The 19154-nt window shown below is 46.8% G+C and overlaps 2 protein-coding genes across 5 annotated transcripts in view; one reads left to right on the plus strand and one right to left on the minus strand.

Moving 5' to 3' along the window:
* Positions 1–17461, minus strand: part of GID4 (GID complex subunit 4 homolog) — a 33520-nt gene extending 16059 nt beyond the window's left edge. For both annotated transcript variants that reach the window (XM_032270715.1, XM_032270714.1), the window contains exons 1-3: positions 16830–17461; positions 11483–11542; positions 2935–3042 (exon numbers count right to left, since the gene is read on the minus strand). In XM_032270715.1, the coding sequence (XP_032126606.1) occupies positions 2935–3042; positions 11483–11542; positions 16830–17267 (606 nt within the window). In that variant the 5' untranslated portion in view covers positions 17268–17461. The remainder of the gene's footprint in view (positions 1–2934; positions 3043–11482; positions 11543–16829) is intronic.
* An 80-nt stretch (positions 17462–17541) lies between these two features.
* Positions 17542–19154, plus strand: part of ATPAF2 (ATP synthase mitochondrial F1 complex assembly factor 2) — a 31170-nt gene continuing 29557 nt past the window's right edge. For 2 of the 3 annotated variants that reach the window (XR_004265903.1, XM_032270717.1), the window contains exon 1: positions 17542–17864. Coding sequence is in view for 2 of the 3 variants with exons in the window: in XM_032270717.1 (XP_032126608.1) it covers positions 17732–17864 (133 nt within the window). In the remaining variant the exon portion in view is untranslated. The remainder of the gene's footprint in view (positions 17865–19154) is intronic. The other variant, XM_032270716.1, reaches the window with a different exon arrangement.

Below are 19154 nucleotides of genomic sequence, written 5' to 3' on the forward strand. Positions count from 1 at the left end.
AAAAAAAAAAAAAAAAAAAATCAAGATACAGAGATATTAAGTCACAGATTTTGTCGCATAGCTTTTTTTTTTTTTTTTTTTTTTAAGACAGAGTTTCACTCTCGTTGCCCAGGCTTGAGTGCAGTGGTGCGATCTTGGCTCACTGCAACATCTGCCTCCCGGGTTCAGGTGGCTCTCCTGCCTCAGCCTCCCGAGTAGCTGGGATTACAGGCATGTGCCACCATGCCTGGCTAATTTTTAGATTTTTGGTAGAGACGGGTTTTCACCATTTTGACCAGGCTGGTCTCGAATTCCTGACTTCAGATGATCCACCTGCCTCAGCCTCCCAAAGTGCTAAGATTGCAGGCGTGAGCCACCGCGCCCAGCATCACATAGACATTTTTATCCTATGTAGATTGAATATATGGAATCTTGACTTTATAGTATCACCATAATTGCAACTTAAATACCACTCAGGAAAATCTGAGGGCACAGTACAATATCTCTGATTCTAGTTTACAATGAAAAAATGACAGCCTAGGTGAAGTGTATTAAACATTGTAAATCCCAGACTAACCCAGATGCAGTACAGAGCTCCAGAAGTCCCACTTGGGAACCTGGGAGTCCTCCACAAGTGGGGAAAGTTAGGGGAAATGCTGAGTACTACAAAAACAGCCACAAACTGCTGGAGGAGGAAGTACTCCACAGACTTAGCTCCCTTGTTCAGCCACACTTCACATGCCAGTACCAAGGGTGGCTGCCTTAGTTCCTCTCTCACCCAAAACGTTTCAATTCACTCTAGCAGAGTCTGCAGACCCAGATACCTTCCAATGTTCTAATGGAAGTCAATGGGAAAATAAGACGTGCTTTCCAATTATTTAATTTGTAGTCAACCTAGCCTAAAACTGAGTGTCACTGGGCCTCAAAGACTTTGCTTTTTGCAGGACCAATATGAAATGGACAACAGAGTTGAACGGGAGAGAGGCTGTGGTTTACTACAAGGAAGAACCTTTTACTCTGGGGCTGTCCAGCAGAGGAAGAAGCCATCTCGTGAGGCAGCAAGCATGCAGGAAGAGCCTAGCCCTGGGCAGGGGTGGGCACAGATGGTACCAGGGAGCCCTTCCAACTCCACCTGCTGGTGCCCAGCACCTTCATATACCACTTGGACTCTCCCAACCTTCTGGATACTCAGGTCTTGTGCATTGTCTTGTGTCCCAGAGAGACACAAATGACTGTCTAGCTTTTAGTGTCCATTTGCTACAACAGTCAAAATGTATAGCTTTCAAAAAATGCTTTAAAAAGCTCAAGTTTAAATTTAAATTTAACTTAAACTCAGCATTTGATAGATCTCCTCTTCTAACTCAAGTGAAAAACAGCTTGGGGCTGGGCCTGGTGGCTCATGCCTATAATCCCAGCACTTTGGGAGGCCAAGGTGGGTGGATTACTTGAGGCTAGGCGTTTGAGACCAGCCTGGCCAACATGGCGAAACGCTCTCTCTACTAAAAATACAAAAATTAGCCAGATGCAGTGGTGCATACCTGTAATCCCATGTATCTAAGAGACTGAGAGATGAGAATCACTTGAATCTGGGAGGTGGAGGTTGCAGTGAGCTGAGATTGCATCACTGTACATAGCCTGAGTGACACAGTGAGACTCTGTCTCAAAACAAAACAAAAACAAAAAACCCCCAAAAAAGAAAAACCAAAAAACAGGTTGAGTGCAGGGGCTCACACCTATAATCCCAGCACTTTGGGAGGCCAAGGCAGGAGGATTACTTGAGGCCAGGAGTTCAAGACCAGCCTGGGTAACACAGTGAGACCTTGTCTCTGCAAAACTAAAAGAAAATGAGCTGGGTGTGGTGGCACATGCCTGTAGTTCTAGCTACTCAGGGGCTTAGGTGGGAAGATTACTTGAGCTCAGGAGGTTGAGGCTGCAGTGAGCTATAATCACACCATTGCACTCCAGCATGGGTAGCAGAGCAGACCCCAACTCTAAAAAAAATTTTTTAATAAAATAAAAAACATTAATAAACAAAGCAACTGATCTCTAGTGAGGTAAACTCAAGACAAGGGTCTACAAGAGTTCTCCCCACAGACTGCTGTGCCAGAGCCAGGGGAGAGTTTAGACAGCCAGGTGTGAGAGGCAACGGGAAGAACGAGTTCTAGAATCTTCAGTACTGACACAGCATCTCTGGTTCGTTTACGGAGGGTAAACACACTGAACTTCTTCAGTGTTAAACAAAAATTCATCATCACCATGGTCAACTAAGCAAAAAACGATTAGACAGGTTGAGAAACTGATTTATGAAGATGCGGTACTTAAATGACAACCAATGAAAGACCCTGGGACACTAACTCTGAGTTGTCTTGAAGCATTCACCACTGCTGAGTGAGAATGCTCTATACCTGACAGTTAACGGAGGGGGCAGCCAGGATTTATAGTGGTGTACTTAAGACAAGACTATACTCGTCTGTCAGGAGCCAGGATAAAAAGCAACGATGCAGCTCTGCCCTGCTAAGCCGGCAGGAGGGCAGGTTTCCAGACATCATCTCCATCTCACCTCATGCCAGCCCCAAAGCTGCAGGTCATTGTCAGATGTTTCACAGGGCTTTCCCCAAGCAGAGGTGATTTGAAAGGAACAGTGGACAGAAAAAGGGCAAACAGGTGGGAAGGATAGGAGTACACTGCTAAGATTCTGACAGCCAAGCAAAGTTCTGGCTGGAATTCTGGGGTTGCTATCATCAGACAACCATTTGCTATTTAAGCAGCAGGTCAGATCCTATTTAAACTCTCCTCATAAGGAAGATGGAACAACTGAGGTTTGTGTGCAGCACAGCCTTTCACTTGGCTGCAAAGCCCAACAATCCACAACAAGGGATGAGGTCTCTGGCTCCCAGAATTTCTTCAGTTCTCTAGCCGTCCCTGGAAGACCCAGCGCAGATCAGATTTACTCACCCAGTGTTTCCGATCAACATCTTCATCTGCATCCCACTTCCGAGTTAAGAAAGGGTGTTTTTTGCTGATTATTTCTCCTTCAAAGAAGGTTGTAAGGGTTGGATACTCCTATGGTAAAAACCCAAATATCAAAACAAGATGTTGACTGAGAGTTTTTAACCTTTTTACAAAAGAAGAATCAACTTTGCTTTAACTTCTTTCCAGTACCTTGACATTGCTACCTGATAATCCAAACCCGAGTTTGACCCAGACAGTTTGCCAACAGGCTGTGGCAATGGACCTAAACCTAAATCACCCAGAGAATGAAGGGTTTCCTGGATTTTGCCAACAGCGGACAGCCCTTCTTTGACTTCACTTGTTAATGCTAGTCTCTCAGAAAAGAATATGGATGTTTCCACACGTAAATTTGGAATATTCTAGCATACAAAGCAGATCATAACTTAGAAGATTTTACTTTCCAAGGTTAGACACAAAGAGACTCCAAAATGACTGTGTTTCCTGCTAGTATTCCCACAAGCCACTGGTTCTCCAAATGACTCAGTCATTTGTCTCTTTTACACCAATTCCCCAAGGTTCCAGGGGTGGATTTTGGGGTAGAATACTTTTTTTTTTTTTTTTTTTGAGAAGGAGGTTCGCTCTTGTTACCCAGGCTGGAGTGCAATGACGCGATCTCGGCTCACCGCAACCTCCGTCTCCTGGGTTCAGGCAATTCTCCTGCCTCAGCCTCCTGAGTAGCTGGGATTACAGGCACGCACCACCATGCCCAGCTAATTTTTTTTTTGTAGTTTTAGTAGAGACGGGGTTTCACCGTGCTGACCAGGATGGCCTCGATCTCTTGACCTCGTGATCCACTCGCCTCGGCCTCCCAAAGTGCTGGGATTACAGGCGTGAGCCACCGCGCCCGGCCTTTTTTTTTTTTTTTTGAGATGTACTCTCCCTCTGTCGCCCAGCCTGGAGTGCAGTGGCATAATCTTGCTTCACTGCAACCCCCTCCCACCCCCTTCCACCCCCAGGTGCAAGGGATTCTCCTGCTTCAGTCTCCCGAATAGCTGGGATTACGTGGCCACCACCTCGCCCAGCTAATTTTTGTATTTTTAGTAGAGACAGGGTTTCACCATGTTGGCCAGGCTAGTCTCGAACTCCTGACCTCAGGTGATCCACCTGCCTTGGCCTCCCAAAGTGCTGGCATTACAGCTGTGAGCCACCGCACCTGGCCTAGAATACCTTTTATAAAAAAAATTTTAAATACTTTTTTTCAGTGTTCTATATGTTCAGAGAAACTTCTAGTAACAACCTATAGAAATGGTCCCTGTAGGTACAGTCTTAGAATACTTTGATATATAGGGATACACTTAATTCTGTCACATGAACTAAGAACAATTTATATGAGAAAAAATGTAAATTACGTCCGAATGTAAAATCACAACCATTAGAAAACATGCCGTTGAAAACATAAGCAAGAAGCCAGGAGCTGGTTTGGGCGCTTTGTTAGCTGCCCTTTGTTCATTCATTAGTAAGTAGGCACCAATGATTTTTAAAAGATTAATAAGACAAAAAGTTAACACAGTAAAAAGTCTACCATTACTCTGCATTTGTAAAAAGCAACCAATCACCCACCCCTCAGCCTACCTTGCCAAGGCCCTGGTGTCTGCCGGGAGCAGGGTTATGAAAGTCACTGGCCTGGCAAACCACAGATAACAGTCCTAACGTCAAGGACTGCAGAGGGCCCACGGTTTTCCTTCAGATTAATGTAAGTCCCTCTTATTCTGCATCAAACACCTCATTCTGATGGCTTTGTCACATCTGCCAACCTAGCCTGGATGTAGTGCAGGACATTCCTGAGAGAGGCTGCCATAGCATAAGCCACTGCTGCAAAGGCTCCCAGGAAACAGAACATTACCACTGTCGCAGGCGACTCAGGAGGCCTGCTTTATGATGACACCATGGAGGTGATCTGTTTCCTTAACAATGAGCTTCAAAATACAAATCTAATGCAGCCCCAAACCCGTAACTCCCCTCTCCTAACACTGTTGCTGAATCCTTCACATAAATATTTAAATACACAGAGTGAAAAAATGAGAGAGGAAAAATTTTCCTAAATGTACAACTAATTTTTAAGGTACAAAATTTTTAAGGTATAACTTAATTATAATCTGTTTTAGGAAAGACTACTAAAGAAAAAAGTTATAAATAATTCAGCACTTGAATTTGAGATTTTAAACTAGAAGGTATTTATATTACTTTTTTGAGTTTCAAGCTTTAATCTTTTTTCTGAACTTCCTTGAAAAGGATAGAATGAAATGATAAAGAGGTTTTAATACAAGGCCAGGCATGGTGGCTCCCACGTAATGCCAGCACTTTGGGGGTTCCAAGGCAGGAGGATCACTTGAGCCTAGGAGACCAAGACCAACTTGCGCAATATAGTGAGACCCAGTCTCCATTTTTAAAAAGGGAGGGGTGGGGAGGAGGTCCTAATATGATTAAAACATTTATGGTTTAAACCACTAGTTTTCCTAATGAATAATTCTGTACTGACTTCTTTGTAAACATACTTTAGGAAGTATTATCAGGGTGACTACAGGGTATCCTCAAAATAAAACACATACCTAATACATGAGATTCAGTGTGCACAGAAGTCACCAAAAAGAACATAAACTATTCTCAGAGCAGGAAGAGAAAATTAAGCACTTTACTACAGCCAAATAGGTGGCAATTTATAGAGTGGGCGAAAAAACCAGGTCAGAAGCAAAGATACCAAGAAATGAGTAAGAGGCAGCAAAAGGAACAGTAAGGGTCCAATGGTGGGTCTGGCTGTTGCCAGCCATTTAAGTCCCCAAACTAATCCTCTCACTGATTCCAGGCTCACCTAAAACTGTCTGGTGATGGGTACCACGACTTTCCATGTAGACCTGTCTTCTGGGGGATTAACGTTCAATTGGCCAGTAAGTCAATAAGAACTTCCGGAGCACACAGGAATCTCATTCTGTGACAAAAACTGGCACTTTTGTTTCTGGCAGTTAGGTAGGTGTGACCTGTCTCCCTGGTTTAGCACAAGTCCAGCACAACTTCAGCTGGAGCTTCCAACCTTTCCGAACCCAAGGAATGAGTGCGTGGGGGGACCTGCCCATGGCCCCCTCAAGGCTGGGCTTTCAGGTACCCCCTGAAAACTGCTGGATTCCCTGGAAAGGTCACCTCTCTTGACTGAAGGATGGCTCAGAAGTGCAAAAGGAATGTTGTTTTATACTAATTCTTTACCTTTCTGCAATTTCATTTCTAGAAGGCATGAAAACAAACAAAGCTCTGTTTTACAATATGGCGATTCCTCAAAGAGCTAAAACAGAACTACCATTCCACCCAGAAATCACATTATTGGGTATATACCCAGAGGAATATAACTCATTCTACTATAAAGACATATGCATGCAAATGTTCACTATAGCACTATTCACAATAGAAAACATGGATCAACCTAAATGCCCATCAGTGACAGGCTGGATAAAGAAAACTTGGTACACACACACCATCGAATACTATGCAGCCATAAAATGGAGTGAGATCATGTCTTTTGTGTGAACATGGATAGAGCCATCATCCTTAGCAAACTAATAAGTGTGGTATTTGGAACAGAAAACCAAATACTGCACTTATAAGTAGGAGCTAAATGATGAGAACTCATGGACACAAAGAAGGGAACAACAGGCTCAGGCCTGTAATCCCGGCACTTTGGGAGGCCAAGACGGGCCAATCACCCAAGGTCAAGAGTTCGAGACCAGCCTGGTCAACATGGTGAAACCCCATGTCTATCAAAAATACAAAAAATTAGCCAGGTGTGGTGGTGCACACCTGTAGTCCCAGCTACCTGGGAGGCCGAGGCAAAAGAATTGCTTGAATCTGGGAGGCAGAGATCGCAGTGAGTGGATATTGCACCACTGCACTCAACCCTAGGCAACAGAGCGAGAGTTCGTCTCAAAAAAAAAAGAAGAGAGGAACAGACAATGGGGCCTACATGAGGGTAGAGGGTGGGAAAAGAGAAAGGAGCAGAAAAAATAACTATTGAATACTAAGCTTAGTACCTGGGTGACAAAATAATCTGTACAACAAACAGTTATATTGGTAAACTGTGACATAGTTTACCTATATAACAAACCTGCACATGTATACCCAAACCTTAAACAAAAATTTAAAAAAAAAAAAAAAAAAACTGTACTTGTTTGTCAATGTGAGGTAGTGAAGAGGCCATTTATTTCCTTTCTTTTCTGACAGAAAGTCTTACTCTGTTGCCCAGGTTAGAGGTCCAGTGGCACAATCTGGGCTCACCACAAACTCTGCCTCCCAGGTTCAAGTGATTCTCCTGCCTGAGCCTGCTGAGTAGCTGGGATTACGGGTGCCTGCCACCATGCCCACCTAATTTTTGTATTTTTAGTAGAGATGGGTTTCACCATGTTGTCCAGACTAGTCTCAAACTCTTGACCTCAGGTGATCCACCCACCTCGGCCTCCCAAAGTACTGGGATTACAGGTGTGAGCCACTGTGCCCAGCCTATCTCTACTTTAATAGATACTTTTCCATATTGTATACATGAGGAAGACGACTACCATGATTAAAACCCAAATCATAATTTAATGAAAATAAACTAAAAATTAGATATTTTGCCAGGCACGGTGGCTTATGCCTGCAATCCCAGCACTTTGGGAGGTCAAGGTGGGTGGTTCACCTAAGGTTAGGAGTTAGGGACCAGCTAACCATGGTAAAACCCCATTTCTACTAAAAATACAAAAGTTAGCCAGGTGTACTGGCACATGCCTATAATCCCAGCTACTCGGGAGACTGAGGCATGGGAAGTGCCTGAACCCAGGAAGCAGAGGTTGCAGTGAGCTGAGATGGCCCCATTGCACTCCAGCCCAGTGACAGAGTAAGACTCTGCCTCAAAAACAAAACAAAACAAAACAAACAAATACAGGCACAAAATTAATTCAAAGATTCATTGTAGCTTTCTGCATTTTACTAATTATGTACAGCAACCATATACTAGACTTATAATTTTAAAAGTTATCACATAACTGGCCAGGTGTGGTGGCTCACGCCTGTAATCCCAGCACTTTGGGAGGCTGAGGTGGGCGGATTACTTGAGGTCAGGAGTTTGAGATCAGCCTGGCCAACACGGTGAAACACCATCTCTACTAAAAATACAAAAACTAGCCAGGTGTGGTGATGCACACCCATAATTCCGCTACTCGAGAGGCTGAGGCAGGATAATCGCTTGAACTCGGGAGTAGGAGGTTGTAGTGAGCCAAGATCACACCACTGCACCTTAGCCTGGGCGACTGAGACTCCGTCTCAAAAAAATAAAGTTATCACACAGTTGCACAACTTTGTAAATACACTAAAAGCCAATGAACTCTATACTTTAAATGGGTAAAATGTAAGGTATGTAAATATATCTCAATAAAGCTACTAAAAAACATTATTTAAAAAGAATTCTTCTACATCCAAGGCCTGAGCAGGACTTGCTTTAATAAATAGACCACTGCAGCAGGATAACGTGGTCTATTTATTGCTCAACCAGGAACAGGCAACTCTGAGGGGTAGTGGGGCGGGCGTGTGCTCATCAAGGCCATAACGTCTGCAGAGGTCCTGCTAAGAGTCTAGGGCTCCCCTTGGGTTGCCCCCAGTGAAGGGCCATTGTCAGTGCTCCTTCCTCAAAGCAGCCTGACTGCTGCTCTCAACACGCAGGGGCTTCCTAAAGGAAGGGCTACTCGCTTCCGATGGAGAGCTCAATGCCATTAGCATTTCTGTATACTTCAAGATTTCTAATACCATTTCTGTGTAGCTTCTTATCACCCAAATGACTGGTTTTGGAGTCAGTGTTAACATTCCACTGCTAGTTTCCTTATGAAATTCAGTGTCTATGTTCTGCACCCAGTTAACTAATGTATTTGGCTACCTGAGAGTTAAGCATATTCTGTTTTAGTATCTTTTCTACCACAAACTCAAAGTCTATAAATCCTGTATTTTGCTATCAATTCTACTCCTACTTGATTGGATAAGAGATACCTTTGTCTCAGTAACAAACTTCATAGGAGATCCTTAATCAGTCAAGCTTCTACTAGAAAAGCAGGAGAACCAGAGAGCCAGAAATTAAGACTGAGGCTTGTCAGGACTTTACAAGAGAATCACATATTAGTATCATATTTGAGCCTGTAATTTTCTCTAACACACTTTCCTCACCCCAGAATGAGTCCACTGATTAGACACAGCATGGATTTTTTTTTTTTCTGAGACAGTCTCACTCTGTCCCCAGGCTGGAGTGCACGATCTCAGCTCACCGCAACCTCTGCGTCCTGGGTTCAAGCAATTCTCCTGCCTCAGCCTCCTGAGTAGCTAGGATTACAGGCATGTGCCACCATCCCCGGTAATTTTTGTATTTTTAGTAGAGATGGGGTTTTACCATGTTGGCCAGGCTGGTCTCGAACTCACTCCTGACCTTGTGATCTACCTGCCTTGGCCTCCCAAAGTGCTGGGATTAGAAGTGTGAGCCACCAAGCCCACGCTTTTTTTTTTTCTTTTTTTGAGACGAAGTTTCACTCTTGTTGCCCAGGCTGTAGTGCAATGGTGTGATCTTGGCTCACTGCAACCTCTGCCTCCCGGGTTCAAGCGATTCTCCTGCCTCAGCCTCCCAAGCAGCTGGGATTACATGCACCAGACACCATGCCTGGCTAATTTCTGTTTTGTTTTGTTTTATTTCTTTGAGACGGAGTTTCATTTTTGTTGCCCAGGCTGGAGTGCAGTGGCAAGATCTCAGCTCACTGCAACGTCCATCTACCAGGTTCAAGTGATTCTCCTGCCTCAGTTTCTTGAGTAGCTGGGATTACAGGTGCTGCACCACCATGCCCGCTAATTTTTTGTATTTTTAGTAAAGACAGGGTTTCACCATGTTGACCAGGCTGGTCTTGAACTCCTGACCTCAGGTGATCCACCCACCTCAGCCTCCGAAAGTGCTGGGATTACAGATGTGAGCCACCTCCTCCGGCCCCGATTTTTTTTTTAAGAGAGAGGATCTTCCTATGTTGCCCAGGCTAGAGAGCAGTGGCTATTCACAGGCAGGATGACAGCACACTGCTGCCTTCAAATCCTTGCCTCAAGTGATCCTCCAGCTTCAGCCTTCTGAGTAGCTGGGACTACAGGCATGCACCATCATGCCTGGCTAATTTCTAAAAAATTATTTGTAGAGAGAAGGTCTTGCTATGCTGTCCAGGCTGGTCTTGAATTCCTGGCCTCAAGTGATCCTCCTGCTTTGACCTCCCAAAATGTTGGGATTACAGGTGTTAGCCACAGCACCCAGCTTGGAGCAGACATTTTTAATTCCCAACTTCACAGATAAGGACATTGAAAGAAGTTAAAGGTCATAGACACAGGAAGGGCAGAACAAGAATGCCACCCCAGCTCCTTTCTACTGCTCCATCCAGAACAACTCTCCATCCAAATACTGCTGGGTCATCAGGCCATGAGAGCTGACAAAGGCCAGAGGCCCCTGCAACTAGGTCCAGCTTGGCCATTCCCAGCAATCGGAGGGCCAGTCCAGCCACCTCCTTCCACTTTTATCCTCGCTAATGGGAAAAAAAAGTACGCTCCTCCTTGCTTTCTAAAGTCCCAGGAGTTCTGAGGTTTAAAAAGTTGGTTCAAAGAAAGGAAAATACTCTCCCCTAACACAGCAGGTACTTCTGTTGGAAACTGGATGGCCACTTTCCTTTTTTTTTTTTTTTTTTTTGAGACAGAGTTTCACTGTCACCCAGGCTGAAGTGCAGTGGCGCAATCTCAGCTCACTGCAACCTCCCTTTTTTTTTTTTTGAGACAGGGTCTTGCTCTGTTGTCCAGGCTGGAGAGCAGTGGTGTGATCTTGGCTCACTGGAACCTCTGCCTCTCAGGTTCATGTGATTTTCTGTGCCTCAGCCTCCCAAGTAGCTGGAACTACAGGTGCATGCCACCACGTCTGGCTAATTTTTTTTTTTTTTTTGTATTTTTAGTAGAGATGGGGTTTTACCATGTTGGCCAGGCTGGTCTGACCTCGAGTGATCTGGTTGCCTTGGCCTCACAAAGTGTTGGGATTACAGGTGTGAGCCACTGTGCCCAGCCAGTAACTTTTCATCGTTCCAATGAACTAAGAGGTTTAAAGAACTTAAAACCTCGTGGTTGTTTTTTTTTTTTAGAGGACTGATGCTTATTTAACAGAAACTGTTAAATCTATTATGAGGGTGGTAGCTATAATCTTATTATTTTTCCCCCAAAAAGGGTTACAAGGAAAAGCAATAGTGTTGGTTGTGACAATTGTGACGTACTTAACAACTTTTCTTTAAAAGATTTGTGAACCTGTACACTTCTCAACAGGACACACTGAAATTGCCTGCTTTATGTTCCCCACACACTAGCAGTGCGCAGAAGCAGTCTGCTTTAATTAGGCCTCAAGGAGTTGAGACCGTCTGCCCTTAACCCCAACGAGCCTGCAGAACATACCATGGACTTTCTAGTGCTAGTTCATGTGAGTGCTTACCTCAGTAAGGCCTTTAATCTTCAAGTACCCACAAAGGTAAGAGTTCCCGGTGTCCACGTGCTGGAAAGAAAGGACACACAGCCTGTTACAAATAGATGAACTTACTAGGGGACATGCAAGGGGTACTCTGGAAATCCTGTGAGGCCAGATGGGTGGTCAGTGAACACCCAGCGCAGCCCAAGGCTCACCCAGCCTCTAGGATCTTGATAAGTTCTCACAACACATGTGCCTGTTCTGCCAAAGCAACTTGATCCCAAGACCCTCTCAACTTCCTTCAGCTGAATATCTTGAGACTGAAGTGCCTTTCTGGAATGGGGGCCCCACTCAAATTCATTTTCTATGCTATCTTCAACACACGTCTCCCGATTATCTAGAGACCTTGAGCACTGCTGGGCACAGGGTCTCTGTCTCTGCCTGTACATGTGGTATCATCCCTAACCCTAGGCTTGACTTTCTTTCTAATGTTTTTCTAGCCTTTTTCTATGTCTATGTTGCTCAATCATTGGTCTAGGAGGTCTGCTCTTCCTCTGGTTTTTATATTAAACATCATTCTGCATTATCTCTTCATGAAATGGGCAGACTGTTCAGAAATGGTATCTCATAAAGACTTACGTGGTATAAACTTCAGTTATGAACCAAAATGCCAACCAAACATCTGACTATAGTGTGAATGTCCACTCTGTGCATTTTATATATGGATGCTGTGTTTCTTAATGAAAAGAGTCAGGAGCCTAAAATAAATAGAAATAACAGGCATAGTAGACTCTGAGGTTTGACAGTCACCAATTACTGGTTGCTGACACACTGCCGGCTGCCTGCCCAACAACCAATTCCTCCTTTTTCATGCTGGCAGGGCTTAGTTTTTGCTCTGGTACCTACCTACCACATAAAACTTGGTCAGCCTGATGGATCTAAGGCAAACAGGTGTCCCCATCCCCTCGTAAGTCATGTATTTAGGGGTGAGTGACCCATTTCTGGTCCATCAGATGTGTAGGTCTCCCAGGTGCATCTGTGAATAATCCCTGGCTTTTGAAGAGGCACATGAGGAAGAAATGGCTTTTTCGCCCCTGGTGGTGACAGTGTCTGCATGCAGTGTCTAGTCCTGGGGCTGACATCTAGAGAGCAGGGGAGAAATAGGCCAGGAAATGCTGAGGATGGTAGTACAGAAAGATGGAAGAAACTAGGCCCATCATAGGCCTCTGAATTAACCAACCTGAAGCCACGTCACCTCGAAACTCCTCCTGAGGTGAGATTTCACCCAAATATATATAGACTAGTTCTGAATAGGGAGTTTCAGATTTCATGACAATTGGATTCACTTACAAAGTAAACCCTTGAATTAAAGCAAACCAAGGACAAGGGTACCTGTACCACACTGAGATTTTAATGTTAAGTGAAGTCTTATTTCAAGAAATTAGAATTTATCAGATTTGGGAACTTGACTACTTCCAATTATACATAAATCAAATACTAAGCCGTGCTTAAAAACTGCAATGAACTTAGTCAACCAGATGATGTCAGCACCAAAGCAAATGAACTTCAGTGAAGCCAAAGTGCCTTCACAGTTTGGTGCTGGGGACAAAGGTATTCCCTGTGAAAACTGCCAAAGCATTTTAAATATCCTCAACTGCTGACCTTGGCATTGGACATTATCTAAAACAGCTGATCCACACTAACATGGTTCAGCAAAGAGCTTTTATTAAAGGACCCATAATTCTAACCTGAGTCTTTAAATTTCATGTATGCAATTCTCATTGAATTCAATATAGTTTGGGGTTTCACAGCGGCTAGAAAGGGTATCAGGTGGCAAGGATACTTGCTAATAAGATTAAAAATTGAAATGTAAATTGGCTAACATTTTGCATGGATTATCACATGCTCAAGAATCAGAATTTCAGCTTGGCCTCCATTCAACCAAGTGTCTCTCTATTTCTGCCCAAATTGATCTTGATAATGGCTGGTGAACTCAAAGACACCACAACGCATACAGCTTTTGCCAAACAGCAGGCCAGCATCTCAAGAAAGATAACAGGGCACGTGTTTGGCAAGAAGGTCTCAGAGCACAGCTGTGTCCAACGGCTGCTCTTTTAAATATTCCTTTCACAGTGACCAAGGCTCCCTTCTACTGCTGGCTTCTTAGATGGCAGAGGAGCAAAAAGGAGTCACAGTAAGTGGGGGGTGCAGGGGACATCCCAGTCTGAAACACAAATGTTTGAAGAACTCTTTAAACTAGAATCTCAAAAGAGTGTTCCAAAAAAGACACATGAAAAGATGCACAACACCACAGTCACTATAGAAATTCGAATCAGGGCCGGGCACGGTGGCTCAAGCCTGTAATCCCAGCACTTTGGGAGGCCGAGGCGGGTGGATCACGAGGTCAAGAGATCAAGACCATCCTGGTCAACACGGTGAAACCCCATCTCTACTAAAAATACAAAAAATTAGCTGGGCATGGTGGCAGGTGCCTGTAATCCCAGCTACTCAGGAGGCTGAGGCAGAATTGCCTGAACCCAGGAGGCGGAGGTTGCGGTGAGCTGAGATCGCGCCATTGCACTCCAGCCTGGGTAACAAGAGCGAAACTCCGTCTCAAAAAAAAAAAAAAAAAAAAAGAAAGAAATTCGAATCAAGACTACAATGAGACACCACTTCACACAAGGATGGCTATAATAAAAAGATGAACAGTGAGTGTTGGTGAGGATGTGGATAAACTGGAACTCTCACCCACTGCTGGTTGAAATGTAAAACAGTCCAGGGACAGTTCCTCAAAATGTTAAAACAGTTACCATATGACCCAGCAACTCCACTCCCATGTAGTTATCTACCAAAAAAAAAAAACAACAACAACTTGTACATAAATGTTCATAGCAGTATTATTCATAGCAGCCAGAGTAGAAGACCCAAATGTCCATCAGCTGATCACTAGATAAACAAAATGCTGTATATATTCAACGGGCAATTGTTACAATGAACAATGCAACAATAAAATGGAATATAAGTGCTGCTATGTATAATGAATGATATGGATGAAACCTGAGGACTTTATGCTAAGTGAAAAAAGCCAATCTCAAAGGGACATACACTGTATGATTATATAAAACGTCCAGAATACACAAATAAAAAAAATAGATGAGGAGTTGCCTAGGATTGAAGAGGGGGTTATGGATAAGGGGTACAAGGTTTCTTTTTGGGGGTGATGAAAGGGTTCTAAAATTAGGTTGTGGTAGTGGTTAATCAACTGTGAATATACTAAAAACTACTGAAGTACACCTTAAATAAGTGAATTCTATCTAAATAAAGAAAAAGGGAGGGAGGGAGGGAGGAAGGAAGGAAACATGGAAGGAAGGAAAGAAGGAAGGAGAGTTGTAAAAGGCAGAAGTATTTTATGTCTAAGAAGGCTGTGTCTGAGAAACTAGTCCTGGCTGAAAAACCAGCTGATGGGGCAATTCACACGCCACTGACTAGTCATGATGAGGACCAAGCAGCTCACCAATCCAGATGTAGGGCAGCATTCCTTGGCATGACCACCACCCCCATCAGCAGACTTCCTACTCAAGTGGCTCCCAGCCATCCGCCAGGTTTCTGCTCTGAGCTGCCTGAGACCTATCAGCCCTGTCCCAACTCAATCGCCACTTCCACTGGTTCACGATTCTCCTTCTAACAGGAGCTTGGAAGTGACACCCAAATGACAGAAGGGAGCAGCAGTTGCTGCAGTAGTCAAAGCAGACTCCCCTTGGACACCTGGCTACCCTGCCAACTGTCCCCTACTACATCAGAAACCATCAAACTCAACAGTGGGGACAAATCCAACACCATCCCATACATGACCCACCCTGGGTTCTCACCTCCAGAATTCTATGATTGGGTGCAAAACAAACTGAAATGACACATTTTAAGAAAAAGAGAAGAGGATCACCGCATTAGGCATATAGTTATGAAGACAAAAATATATCAGCCACAATAGTTTTTTCCATTATAATAAAGATTGTGGTTCATGATAGGACTTTACAGACCAAAGATAAAATTAACATGATGATGCTGTTTCAAGTAAGCAAACTATTTATTCCCACACAGCAGTATGAGAATGAAAGAGTGATGCGTGCTCTGCAGATACCAGGAAGAAAAGGCACCCTCATTGTCTTTCGGATGGGAGACCTACTCTTCAGAAGTGAAACTAAGATTTAGAGTTTTAACCCGTCAAAAGGCAAGCTTGAGGAACAGATACACTGTACATTTCACCCTCACACCTGGGGGGCAGTATTTCAGCTGGCAAAAAGTGTCAAGCCTGAGAGGAGTGAGGTGGGAAAGGCCCAGACAGGTGAAGCTGTCCTTCCAAGGCTGATCAGGGACTGGCAGCAGGTATTCAGGAATCCAGGTCAAATGCAGGGAGGCTGCTGGACATGAACTAAAACTGGGTGAGTTAGATTTCCCAGTACATGGGTATCAGAGACTGGGAGGAAGCCCCATGCCTGTGTAGAGAAAAGTTAAGAACAGGAAAGAGGGTCCCTGGAACGAGGATCGAGCAAGACGAAGATATGGGGTGGGGAAGTCTGGACAGACGCCAGAAAGATTGGAAGAAGGCTGCAAGTGGTCCCAGAGCAGGGACAGGAGGCTTGGGGGTGGAGCAGCTGGAAGGGGCTGGGTGCCTGGACCATGAAGAGAAGGAAGCAGCGAGTGGAACAGGGGACCTAAGAGGCAAGATCCCAGCAGACTGTGAGCAGCACTCAGGGAGTGAGTGTCTGGTCTTGAGGTGGGGCCAGGGCCTGACCAATCAGTGGTGCGTGTGGTGCTTCCCCGTCTGAGGGGTCTGCTGAAGCCCTCCTAAGGAGATCTCAGGAAGAGGAAGCCCCCAGGGTCTGCGGATTCCTGGGACTGAGGAAGAGGCGGGAGGGCAGGACTCAGCTCTGAGAGAATCTGACACGGGCCCAGACACGGGGAGGGTCCCGAGTCTGGTGAAACCAATGGAGAGTTTTTCAGGGTCTGAAAAGGGCTGGTGGCAGTCCCTGATGTAGGGACGACAGGTCGTGAGGAGGGAGGACCCGGGCCTTCCCCGAGTCACGGGGGGCTTCCGGATCCCAGACCGGCCGGTCACCGGCTTCAAGTCTGGGAGAGTGTTCGGGGTCCGCCAGAAGCGGGTCTTGACGGGCTCCGGGTCCGAGGGGGCAGGTCAGGGCTGGGGCTCGGAGAGTGTGAGGCACAGGCTGGGCAGGTCCCGGGTGGGAAGCGCCGGGTGCAGGAGGCCCCGGCGACGAGGGCCTGCTCCGCGGCTGCGGGCTCGAGGAGCCGAGACGGGCACGGCCCGTGAGCGCCGCGAGGAGGCCCTCGGGCCCCGGCCCGGCCCGGCGCTCACCTGCAGCACCACCTCTACGTCGTACGAGTTCCCCTTGCTCTTCTGGTGGCCGCGGAACTTGGAGCCGCTGTAGAGCAGGCTGGTGGCCACGCCGGGCTGCTGGGTGTTGATGGGCGGCGGCGGGATGAGTGAGGCCGCGGAGGCAGCCGAGGCACCGGCCGGCGGGGGACACTCGGTGCGGACCGGCATCGCGGGGTCCCCCGGAGCCAGGGCTGGGGGGAGTGGGAGAGGAACCGCCGCCGCCGCGCGGGAGCCAAGGAGGGTGGCGGGGAGGGAGAGGCCGGGGCGCGCACGCGCAGGGTGGGGGCGGGAGGGGCGACCACCCGTCCGCTGTCTGCGGACTAAGCGCTCCGGCCGCCACCGGGACCCAGAGACCTGCGAGCAGGGCCTCCCAGTCCTGAGCTGGGTCCCCCTCCCGACTTGCTCTCGCGCACACATACACACACACAGACACACACACACACAGACACACACAGACACACACACACACACACACGCACGCACACACACACCCCGCCCCTTCCGATTGGCTCGGGCGAGCCGGGGGGGGCGGGAACAGGTTCACGCGGCGCTTCCACCCATTGGCGGGAGGAGAAAGCACGTGGTGGGGTGCGCGAGCGGCCCGCTGGGACTTGTAGTCTCCTCGCTGGGGCGCGGCGTGGAGAGGGCGGAGCGAGGTGCGTTTGTGATGCTAATTGACTGGGGGTGTGCGCAGGAGGCGTGCGGCGGCGACGGCACGCCGTTGGTGTCATGTGAAAGATGGCGGCATCCAGGGGAGGCTGAGGCTTTGAGGGGGCAGTGAGAGGTTTCCGTACAGCCCGAACGTGCGGCTTTGGAGGTCTCTTCGCTCAGTTTCCTGCTCCAGGTTTCGCGCCGCGCATCCCCCCAGACCCTCGGGCGCGATGTGGAGGAGCTGCCACCGGCTGCGGGACGGGGGACGCCGCCTCCTGAATCGGCCTGTGGGTGGCCCCAGCGCTTCTAAGAGTCCAGGGCCAACCATCCCGTCTCCAGCCCGGGCTTACGCCCCGCCGACAGGTGAGACCATGAAGGGCCAAGCTGGGGTAAGGTGGGATTCGGACTTCTGCTGTGCAGGGCGGTGTCACTGAGGCAGGGTTCAGGCTCATGAGGTTATGCAGGCCGGTCGGGTCCTTTAGCAGATGAGAAAGTGAAGCCCAAACAAGGGCAGACGACCCGAGGGGGAACAGCGCGTCATGCACGAGACAGTAATTGATATTTGGCCTGTGCAGCTTTTCTCAAAGCTTATGGCTGCCCTCCCTTTAATGAGGAAAGCAAGTGTCACCTTTGTTTTCCAAAGGGGAGGTTTGGGCCCTGAATCCGAACTTCGCCTAGGTTACAGAGCAGACTCAGGTTTCTGGAGTCTGACTGCTTTCCATGTCTCCACTGCCCAACACAAGACCTGCACAGAAGGGCCAAGTTCAATCAGTCCTCCATCCCGGGCACTTTAGCAGCGGGTTTCCTGACTTTCCCTCCTGTGCAGCTCCTGCCATCTGCAGCCTTCTCTCTCTCCTAAATAGAAATTGACACCTCCACCTCCAACTCTGATGGAGCTTAGAAGTTGTGGCTCTTTTGTTGCTGATAGTGAGTGGTGTTAGGGTGAGAGTGCCAGTGACTCATTTCAGTGAATGAAGAGCAGTAACACCCTCCCCCCACCATTCAATTACTTTTATTGTGCTGGGGGCAGGAGGCGCAGTAGTCTTTAAGACCCACCTGTATGTATTGGTAGAGAAGCTCAATTAAAGAAGAAAAAGGCCCACCTGAATGATGTTGACTGTTCAGTGGAAAAGGTTATAATATCCTGATTAAACTGTGGTTTATAATATCCTGATAAGGGACATACAAAGAAGCTGTGAGGACACAGAGAATCACCTACTCCCATCTTAGGGATGTTCAGGGTCTGGAACGAGTCTTGGGTGAAAGGGCATTTAAACTGAACGGTGATAGATGAGTAGGAGTTCAGCAAGAAGGTGGAAGACTGTTGGGTATCTAGAACATGTCCAGGGGTGACAGCAAGGTGTGAGGGACTTTTCCCTAACACTGCCAGCTTTAGAAAATCCAGAGTTTCACAGGCAGGTTGGCATTGTGGCAGGAGTGGAAATCTAGGATCTGATGCTGGCTGAACCTCTGAGGTCAGTGTGATCTTGGGCATGTAACTACTTCCTCATTTTTCTCCCTGAGGTGAAGTACTATGTTGCCTTTAAGGGTGTTTCTGGCTGTCAGATTCTATAACTTTATAGAAATGGGGGAGGGGGCTGGATGCAGCAGGGTGCTGAAGTTTCTCCTGTAGGACTTGGGGGAAGGGCCAGT

Source organism: Sapajus apella, unplaced genomic scaffold (assembly GCF_009761245.1).
Source record: "Sapajus apella isolate SASKATOON/1434 unplaced genomic scaffold, GSC_monkey_1.0 scaffold215, whole genome shotgun sequence".
Taxonomy (NCBI): domain Eukaryota; kingdom Metazoa; phylum Chordata; class Mammalia; order Primates; family Cebidae; genus Sapajus; species Sapajus apella.